We start from the raw sequence: 11,036 nt of genomic DNA, 5'->3' as shown, positions 1-11,036 counted from the left end.
CTTTCGTTTCACTGAATTAATTTAGTAACAGTGACGACAACGATACTTCCGGAATCTCAAACTGTATATCAGTCATTCAGTCTTCGGCCACATGATGTCGCTAGACAGATGCGGGCCCGAGCAAGGCACGTATTCTGTTTATCAAATCCGACTCGTTCTTTAAATGGCATCACATGTTACAATGTGGGCTGCTAGCTGTGTCAAAAAAACACCGGTTTACAGGTAGTATATTTATATTTACTTAAAGAGACAATAAATCTATACAATTCCTTTTTATTTACATTGACCCACAACAAATAAATACAAACAGTATGAACAAAAATTTAGATAATGTACTTTAAATAAAACTATTTGACAGTCAATATTCAAACAGAGTTATATATATAATATTTTATATATCACGGGTATTTTTTGTCCATTTTTAACATACAATTCAAAGAGAAGAAACATTCATTGATTCTAGAGATCAAACTTTCAAACTTGTTTTAGCAAAAGAATTGCTGATACCAGCAGGTACAACTGTCAAATCAACACGTTCTAAGTATAACTTATTGCAACCTGACAAAAAAACCAGCACTTCCAATTTCCATAATAATATACATGAATCTACTCACTGGAACACTATACTGGCTCATTTGGTTTTGCTGATATGGTTCAGCAGCACAATAAAGTGCTGATAAAAAAAACAATTCAAAAGAAAAAAGGACAATAAATAAAAAAGGATAAAATATTCAAATAGAGGCTCCAACAAAGATTTTTTTTGCGAATTGTTTAAGAAGTCGTTTTTGCCTCTAAAATTAAAATCTGCTAAATGTACAATTAAAAATTAAAATTATATAAAGAGAAATAATGCCAATTAGCCTAAAAAAAAACAATGGCCTTAACAGCCTGTGTAAACAATATAAACCATGAGATCTGAAAATATATTTCACAGCATACTCCCCATTTTGTCATGAAGAACACCTGGGGCATGTTCAAGCTCAAACCGGTGCGCAACGTTTTGCTGGAAACGGTTTGCAACGGTGTGCAACAGGGTTTGAGATACGTTTTCTCTTGTTGGTGGGTGTGTCAAGAATGTCAGCCCAATCAGCAGCAACATGTATCTAACCCACGCGGTATTAAAGAGACAGCTCCAACAATCGGACCAAGTAAAGTCGTTTAAATGTGTCCGCTGCAGCTCGGTATACGCAACAATTGAAGATATTAGAAGAGATGTATTTTGCAGTATTCAACACGTATTTATACCGATTTCATCTGGCGAAAATTATTCAAAAAGAACTCAAAGAATGGCCTTCTCAGCTGCCATAGTTCAACTCTTGCGTCATCACAACAGGGCGTTCAACCGCACCACCGTTTCCGTTTAAAAAACGTTTTGCAACGTTTTGTCGGGGCTGAACAAGCGGTGCTCGCTGCTCTTGGAATCAGCAGGACGGAGACGAGGCGTGAGAGGAGGAGGATTGTTGTCGGTTTCCATGACGGCCGTACAGAATCTTCGCATGAGCTCTAGATACCTCTGCACACAAGAGACAGTACAATCTACATACAGTGTATGAAGACTTTACATTTGGCAAATAAACGCACACACATACGTACATAAATACGCCAGACATAATACTGCACACAGGCACATATAAAAAAACACACACATAACAAACAGCACAGAGAGCTCATTGATCGTATTCACATTTATTACTCGGCTCGTTGGAATGCTTGATTCTGATTGGCCAGTCGCAACTGCAGGTTCGTTATTCGCAGATAACAACCTCCCAAAATTAATAACTGGATGCAACAAATCATTTTGACAGGTTTTTTTTTTGACAAATTAAACGTAAATATATATTTTAATAACATATATGACATTATATTTACAAATGATTAAACCAAATGGCCTGTTCCTGACATCTGAACTTCGTTTCTTAAAACCGAAAATAAACAGCTTTTCCTCGCAAAAGGTCTGCATTCGGTAAAAATGAGCTAATCAAATATTTCAAATTCCAAATTCACATTTCATTTCCATTTTTTTTCTCACGTGGCAAGTAGCCATGTAATAAGCTTGATAATGTACAAGCAGCTGGCTTTTATAGCGAAATAAGCCCATTTAGTGTGATACAAGCGATAACAACCGGCTGCCCATACATTATCCCATACTTAATCATCTAGAATCGAAGTCATTTTTCATTTGCACAGGGAATGTTGGTCGCATCATTATTCATCATAGTAATTCCTCACCTTACTAGCAGCTTTTCGAGCTAAAAGAAAGAGAAAATTAACATTACAGTTTCCACAGGTATGTAGTACAACAATTAAATAAACAATGCATATTGACGAGGATTAAACGCAAAATGATGAAAAGTGCAGTAATCACATGAAGAGATCAACAACTATGACTTACCAGCAATGAACTGAGGTAGGTACCTATAGAGAAATCCTAACATAACAACTACAAACCCAGAGAATGTGATATACTCCATAGTCGAGTAAGGTGCTGTGGTAAAAAAAAGGCAATTGAAAAAAAAGTGTTAAAAATGAATAACACTGTATATGACAATGCATAATTTCTGCCTAGTGGTGATATTAAGATGCTTTCAATGTTTTTCAATGTTACAATTTTACTGTTATTGTAAACCAACAGTTTTACTTTGCATAAAACACATAAATAAATAAAAACTACAATGTTAATAATAAACCATCTTGTGGAAAGAAAATCTTCTTGTCTAACTGAACATTAACATATCCATGTAAGAAAGGGTGTTCTATTTTAACCTATTGCNAGATATTATTTATTATAATGATCTTGCTTGGTCTATAAACACCATGCACTGTGCTGTGTTTTACCTTTCTGTGTTTTTCTTATTTGCTCCTGTAAAGCTGCTTTGGAACAATGCACATTGTGAAAAGCGCTATATAAATACAATTGAATTGAATTGAATTGAATGAGTTCTGATTCTGTATGTACTGTATGATCTTACTGCTCTCAATCACTGTTTGAACTCACTTTGTGTCTGTATGTCGCCCTCTTCTGGTGATGTTAGGCACGAACCACTACACTGATGGGGAACTGATGTTAACTGAGACAATTATTCCAGACAGGTGATACAGACTATAAGAGACTGTTGAAACACTCCAGTTTGGGGCTTTAGGAAAAGAAAAGGGGAAAAATGTTGAAAGAGGGAAAACATAAAACATAAAAGTAAAAGTGAAAGTGAAAGGGAAAGGGAAAGGGAAAGGGAAAGAAATTAGTAAATGTGTGGGTTTGAGTGATGCAAAGAAAAGAATCCTAAGGTGTGGAAAGGTTTTACATAAAAAGGTAAAGAAAGTTGTATGTTAAAAGTGTTGAAGGAACGGGATTCTTGTCTTGAAAGTCATATGTTTGGCATTGCTTGCCTAATGTGCATAACAAGGATGAAGAGAGAGGAATGGGATTTGAAAAGGTCTAGAGTTGATATTTTGAGGCTATATGGAGAGAATCAACACACTATAAAAGTGTTTTATACGTTATGCTCCTTAATTATAACTATTTGACCTGATAGCACACTACATCTGCCAGGTGTCTATTTGATGTCTGCATTTACATCTGCAATACATAGTTTGCTCATCTGCAACACGTCTCAGAGACGTGTGCTGTCAGATGTCATATAGATGTCTGTAAGATGTTTATGATTTTGAGTGGACGTAAAACTTCTCTTCCTAAGATAATTAGCAGATGTTTTCCAGATCTTTAGCAGACGTATTACAGACGAACGTGTGCTAGCTGGGATGCTAGGTACCTGATTACTCTGTAGCATCACGTGACTACAATGTTATAATACACATCATTCAAAACAGCAATAATAATATTCTTGTAAATTATAAAGAAATCACTGATTTATTCCAGTAAATTATTGGGCATTTTGCCATCAGCCAATGATAGATGTATACATTCTTGGGGGTTGTTTGTTTGTGGTTTCTGTTATACAACAAATAATAACAATCAATAAGTTAATGTAACATGACATTTACGACTAATATACTGATACACACAGGCATTTTAATGCAACTGATAAGGAACAGGTCAAAGGGAAACACACACGAGTGGCCGTTAGGCGGAGGCGTCGCTCCAGCAATGGCTTACGAGTCACCACGTTCAATCAAATTAAACATTCAATATAACATGTGGGTGTTTACAGACTAATATACTGTTCTAACAACAAATATATACAACAGGATACAATACTATTCCACCAAAATGGGTCAATTAAAGTAACAGTCAAATAAATGAAGTAGGCCTGTAGACTGTAGGCCCATGTTTATCATGTTTAAGACAACAGATCACATTCATGTAAGTCACTGCACTTCAACACTGACCTGATAAACTCAGAGCACAGCATGAGGAGGTGTCGTCATAACACAGAATCAAGTGTCCATCAGTTGGACCATTCATCCATTGGTTTGGAGTGACCCTTTAGTGTGGCGGCCATGGTTGTGTTCACTCTCAAGTGCCCTTTGGAGGGTGATATATCCCATCACTGATAGCACATCTGGGAGAAGTCTTTTTGATGTCTGCATTTACGTCTTTTCTAAGAAGTTTATCAATCTCTATCATTTTACTTTAATGGACATCTTGTGAGTAACTCATAACAGAATGTATTTAGTGAGATGTTGGCAGGAAAAGCGACACCGTTTATATACAGTAACACTTCAGCCTCAGACATTCATAGTTCATGTGTTCAGTATTTTTTCAGTTCTTCTTTTCTTTCACTAGTTTAACTGTAGCTCACACCTTGATGTTTTTCACACATTCATTCTGTGTTTGTGTTGCTCAGCTCTCACTTCTCATTTCACACTAAATTAACTTTATGTTGCTTTGAGTTCCAGTCGGCTTCATGAACAAATGTTCAACAATGTCTGTTTCAGCAGTCGCTGTGAATGTTATTAACATGTATATATATTTAAGTTGTGTTTACATTTACCACTGCTGGTCTTAAAAACAACATCTACAGTGACAAAATCACTCACCACCACACAAACCTGCAGTCACAAACACATATATTCAAATTAATAATCACGGTGGCAGAATGAAATCAATAATTTTATAATTCGTTTCTATACATAAATCCATAATATTTCACCTCAACATAATCACATCTACTGCAGTTTCCTCATCTCACCACTAGAGGTCAGAATCACACCGCGCTCAGATTCATCTGCGCTTCTGTTATGGGCGACAAACATCACAACCGTCAAGATGAACTCTATCGTAAACACTTCACTAGTCCTTTAATGTTTTAAACCACACGATTAGCTTTTTTCTCTGTCTGTGTCTGAAGTTTGACCCTTTGACACTCACAATAAATATGAACAAAACTCACTTAGATCAAAATATAAATGTAACAGAATAAACATTAATATTGATATGATATTTAAAAATGTTACTGAATGTTACTGAAACATGTTTAATCCTCCACTGAGAGTATCTGAAAGAAAGAGAAGCAGAAGAAAGAGGAACGCAGCCAAACACAATTAATGTACAGCGGACCAGCCCATGCAGGAAGCCCGTCAGGCGTCAACAACTGTAGAGCGCATGCGCGCGCGCTTCCTGAGACGCTCGAAACTGCATGAAATGGCGAATAACAGACAGAACAGAGTTACAGTGCAGCACGTGTCTTCTGCCAAACCCAAAGCGCTTTTGGGCATTGATCATGAATATTATGTCACTCTCTCACTGACTGACACATATTTACACCACATGTTTACAGACTGCATACAGACATTTATTGTTCAAACCCTGTTAATTAATAAGCTGCTTGTGCTCATTTATTTAGTAGAGTGGTACAGTGAGGACACTGTGTTTTTAAATAATTACATTAGCGCCATTTTATAGCTCTTTTTGTTCTCGGGTTCATTTCACGACACTTTCAAATAGTGTGACGTGCGCAGCATCCTTTGCAGAGATCACGTGACATGCTCTGACTGGTACAGTGCGCCTGTATCACTGATCTCAGACCGTCTGAGAGCACCTCAGAGAAACATCATCATGAAGAATCTCTTAATACTCTTCTGTTCTTTGCTTCTGAGCGGTGAGAGACATTTATTGTATTACTTTAACACATACGATTTCACTTTAAGTCGGAAACAGAAATTGCGCATTTGTTGTAATCCTCCAGTTTTCTCGTTTATTTTAATATAAACAAATACTATTATTTGTATGCTGTAGAAACACATCTTGTGTAAATGTGTAACATGCTTGTGTTCATAAAAACACTTCATACACCGTGTTTAGTCTTGTGGTGTGTAAGTTCAGGATGTGTGTTTTGGCAGTGGACCAATAGGGGCCGCGTAACGGTTTTCTAAGAATACATCAGGAAGATGTTGCGCATCTCATTTCTGTCTTTTGTGAACACAAATGTAATGATTGCAGTTTTAACATCATAACATTAATAATGAAAAATAACCACTAAATGTAATTCTGTATTGTACAATTAAACTTACACCGGTGTTACGCAGGGTTTGTGGGTGTTTATCTCAGTGGGGTTTGGGGGTTTTGGGTGCGGTTCCTCAAACACACGACGAGTCCTCATCTGATCTTAGATATTAACTTTACAGCAATATAAACACATATATACCAATAACGTTTTAACGGGGTTTGTTCTTTCTACCCGTGCAAGATGAATGATATTCTTGTTCGTTGTATATTCAGCACTTTCGGTTTCGTTCTTCACCGGATAACAGAAAAAACACATTTCCAGTAAAACACTCGTCAGGCACTGCAGCTCCAGTCCGTTTTTAAATGACATTCACATTCAACATTAAGAGAATCTAATATGTTGCATTTTACACTAAAACATGTGGAACTAACAATTTCACACTTTCCTGAATGCAATCAAGTTATTAAAATAAATATATTATCAGATCTACTTCAGAGGTTACAGTAACTAATTATTTATAAGGAATAACATAAGAAATGACAAAAATCTAATTTCCATCAAATTGCCAAAAAGTGAGAACATTATTTTGTGAACATTTTCAAAAACAAGTGATTTTGCATAGGCTTGGGCTGGATATAACACACAGGCTGTATGAGTCACATTTGGTTGAGCTGTGAGTATAAAAGAAGTGAAGCAGATCTGGGCCGACATTCACTTTCTTAAGTGGGTCACGGTTCTCTGTCAAAGGAAATCTGCTGACTGTGTGTTTGATATCTGTGTGATATCACTGTTACATTTAACTGTTTAATGGCCATTTATATAATGCATTAAAATAAAGCTAGAATACTGTGGTTACACATGAGATGAAATAGGAAATGAAATGAGGCATACGTCATTTGAACTGACCAATCAGAAGACCCCAGTGTGTGTGACATTTACAAAACCTCCGTCATGTACTTTTTTTGTTTAATCTTTGCCAGTTTGAGTTTAACTTGAGCATAGAGAAGAATGACTAACTATTGTATTTTCAATATTATACAGTCAGTCTGCAAATGAGACAGTTTATTATTCTACAGTTTAACACTGTACTGTGAACACAAAACTACACATTAGTTTAAAATGTTAAAACACCATTCATGAACAGACATCACGTGATCCAGTGTCCAGTGAAATGACACATGAGAGACTGAACTACACTCAGACGTCACATCCACAGACCGCTGATTGAACCTCTGATGCATGTAACACACTTAACTGGAAGCACTTCAGCAGATTTGAAGTCGTCCTCTGATTGGTTGAACTCTTTAATATCTTTTATTGTTTAACCGCTTCATCTGTCCGTCATGTGGCCTCTTTTGGGGGCGGTCTTTGGCCATTCAAAGCGCTCATGGTTGCCAGATGTTCAGTATGAAGACTATAGAACTACAGTCACATGAGCTGCTTGTATAAATACAGCATTACTGTAGACAACCGAATAAATAACTGTATTTATTATCTTAAACAAAGAACACTGTAATGTATCAACACGATGATAAAGCTGAACACAGCCGACACATTCATCACTAGTCTGTGCAATGCAGCACACATTTAACAATACAGTTTTATACAAGTTGATATTTGATTACATAACAGTTTGTGTTTGTGTTCTTCAGGTGTGTTTGGTGAAACAGATGACGGTAATATGTCAGTGAAAGAGGGAGATTCTGTCACTCTAAAGATTAAACCTCAGGATATAAACAGAGCTGAAGATCTGAGGTGGAGGTTCAACGACACAATTATAGCAAAGATTGATTTAGAGGGGAAAGATAAACCACCAGTATACCCTGATGAGAAGAGATTCAGAGACAGACTGAAGCTGGAGCGTGAGAATGGATCTCTCACCATCACACACATCACATCTGAACACTCTGGAGTTTATCAGCTGGAGATCAGAAGAAGTCAATCTACATACAAGACATTCAGAGTTTCTGTCATTGGTGAGTAACTCAAGTCTTTAAATGTCATCATTATCTGAATTCAGTGTATTAAAACAGTTTATATGTTCTGGAATAATCAAGTTTCATCATTATGAACAATCAATTTTGAGGTTTTATCTGTTAAAAGATGACAAATTAATCTTTATTTTATAAGACACAGTATAATGGTGTATATATATTTGTCAACATCAGAACATATAAACAAACTAATTAACAACAGTGATCACTGATCAGTGAATGAAGTAACTGTAAATAAACATTTCATCTTCAGTGTGAATATATACAGAGCTCAAGAATCCTGTAGCTTATGTTTCTCTTCCTCTCTTTATATCCACAACACCACCTGCTGTACAACAATGACATTACATCTAATTATTAAAAGAACATTAAATGCATCATTAAACTGCCTGGATGGATTTACAAAAGATCAATTAAACTCATTTGTGTTGAGCCACTTGTAATTCAGGGGAATGTACTGTCACAAACACAACACTGTTGTGTAAATTCACTGGTGATCACAATAATACATTGAGATTAAGTGATAGTTTAAACTCTTTCATGTAGAGACGTCACTACTGTGGACATCTATACAAAAAAATCATTTCTTGATTATACATGTCTTGTTTATATGCACCATCCTATACATGATATACTACATTTCCTTTCATGTGGAATTGTTTTTCATTCAAACATACAGTTAGAATTGCCAAGTTGCTCCAGAATCTGTGCTTTTCTGTCTACTTTAGGAGACTATTGCATCACGGCGTTGGTGTATCAGTACACCCCTTATGAAAGGGTTAGACAGTGACTGCCACTAACAGATATAGATTATTTTAAAGGGGTCATATGTCATGGCTAAAAGGAATATTATGGTATGTTTTAGATGTAATGCAATGTGTAAACACGATTTAAGGTTGATTAACGCTGTATTTTTCACATAACGTGCATGTTTGTATCTCCTCTTTGCTCCGCCTCTCTGAAACACGCTGATTCTTAACAAAGCTCATGGCTCTGAAAAGCGAGGTGTGCTATGATTGGCCAGTTCACCAGTGTGTAGTGATTGGTGGAATACTGTAAGCGTGTAACGCCTCTTACCATATTTGGAACATCAGGTTCCTCTTCAATTGTACTGACAGGTACACCCACCTTACTTGAGTATACATTTGGGCGGTCTTAGTCCAATCAGACCACCAACTGACGTAGATTTGTGGGGGTGTGGCTACACGAGGTGTACACATGTTTATTTTATGTAATTATGTGGAAATTACAGACAATATTACAAGTTCAGTCTTTGTTTTACATGTACATTTAGTCATTTAGCAGACGTTTTTATCCAAAGCAACTTACAGAGAGTTTGTAACTGTTTTTGTTTCTTCTGTGTGTTTACTGATGATACAGATATAGTGACGTCAGTGCTAGTGATGGATGGAGAAAATGTTATTCTACACACTCATCAAAAGACAGATGATGTTAAGTGGATGTTCAATGGCGCTGATTTAACTGGACATATCAACTCGAGTTTCACGAACAGTGAAGTGAATCCTCAGACTGGAGACCTGAACATCTCAAACATCAGACGCAATCAGTCTGGAAAATATGAAGTGAGGATCAACGGCAGTAGTTTCACCTTACACCGAACATACGGCATCAATGTCAGTGGTAAGTGACTTATTTATAACGTTTTGAGCAATGTTATTCACGCTACATTAAACAAAATTATAAACAATTGTCGTTCTTTAGCGGGCAGTGTATGTCAGGTTACTGATAATGTTTTGAGTAAATGAATGACCAGACTGTATGTGTTAGACCAAGGGTCTCCAACTGTTTTGTAAGCGAGGGCTAACGTTACCTGAAGAGATGAAATCATCCAGATGGCTACTTGTTGGATATAATAAGAAAATACTTTCAAACTTTAATCTGTTCGATGCATAATGGGATGCAGTATTTTTTCGTTTTACTTAACTTTTAGGGTTAAGTTATAATTAATCCTTTTGTTTTTTGTTACAGTCAATTTCACCTTAGTTATATAGCCTACCACCATAACCATTCACAAAATAAATGATTCTTTTTGTTTTAATGGTATACAAAATTGTTAGAAACAGTTTTCATACAGAACTTGAATAAAATAATCAAATGTAAAATAACACTGCATAAACTCGACTTTAAATTAAATGTAGATTAATCCTACCTTCACTTAAAGAGCTAATACACGGACTGTACACATGCATTTTATTTTGAACTGTTTACATGTGTTAAAGCAGGGCCATATTTTGACATCCTTTGGAATTATGTGATCACGTTATGACGCCATTACTTATTCTAAACAGAAATTGTCCGCCAAATCCCCACTCAAGCGCATTGCATTCTGTGCAGCGCTCTTCTGCGAATCTGGACATGTCTCGACAGAGCGCCATTCACATTGTTTAACAAATTTTACATATGATATTCGTTTAAAAATCTTCGTAAATACCGACTTAACCTTGGACTGCAAGATAGGGCTGAAACGATTCCTCGAGTGACTCGAGTAATTCGAAAACAAAAAAAAATCATTGAGGCAATTTTTGTTGCCTGGAAGCCTCGTTTAATCCATTTAACTGCAGTACACACGGAGCGATGCGTTTCCCCACGGACCGTTATTACTGACGCACAGCCCGCT

The 11,036-nt window shown here is 36.4% G+C and overlaps 1 protein-coding gene across 3 annotated transcripts in view; it reads left to right on the top strand.

Annotated features, from left to right (window-relative positions):
- Positions 1-5,926: 5,926 nt before the first annotated feature.
- Positions 5,927-11,036, top strand: part of LOC130549640 (uncharacterized) — a 24,391-nt gene continuing 19,281 nt past the window's right edge. For all 3 annotated transcript variants that reach the window (XM_057326913.1, XM_057326916.1, XM_057326914.1), the window contains exons 1-3: positions 5,927-6,056; positions 8,057-8,380; positions 9,779-10,039. In XM_057326913.1, coding sequence (XP_057182896.1) covers positions 6,014-6,056; positions 8,057-8,380; positions 9,779-10,039 — 628 coding nt within the window. In that variant the 5' untranslated portion in view covers positions 5,927-6,013. The remainder of the gene's footprint in view (positions 6,057-8,056; positions 8,381-9,778; positions 10,040-11,036) is intronic.

The sequence above is a fragment of the Triplophysa rosa genome, unplaced genomic scaffold (assembly GCF_024868665.1).
Source record: "Triplophysa rosa unplaced genomic scaffold, Trosa_1v2 scaffold144_ERROPOS1059899+, whole genome shotgun sequence".
Lineage (NCBI taxonomy): Eukaryota > Metazoa > Chordata > Actinopteri > Cypriniformes > Nemacheilidae > Triplophysa > Triplophysa rosa.
The sequence above is the reverse complement of the archived record's forward strand: the minus strand, read 5'-3'. Positions and strand labels throughout refer to the sequence as shown.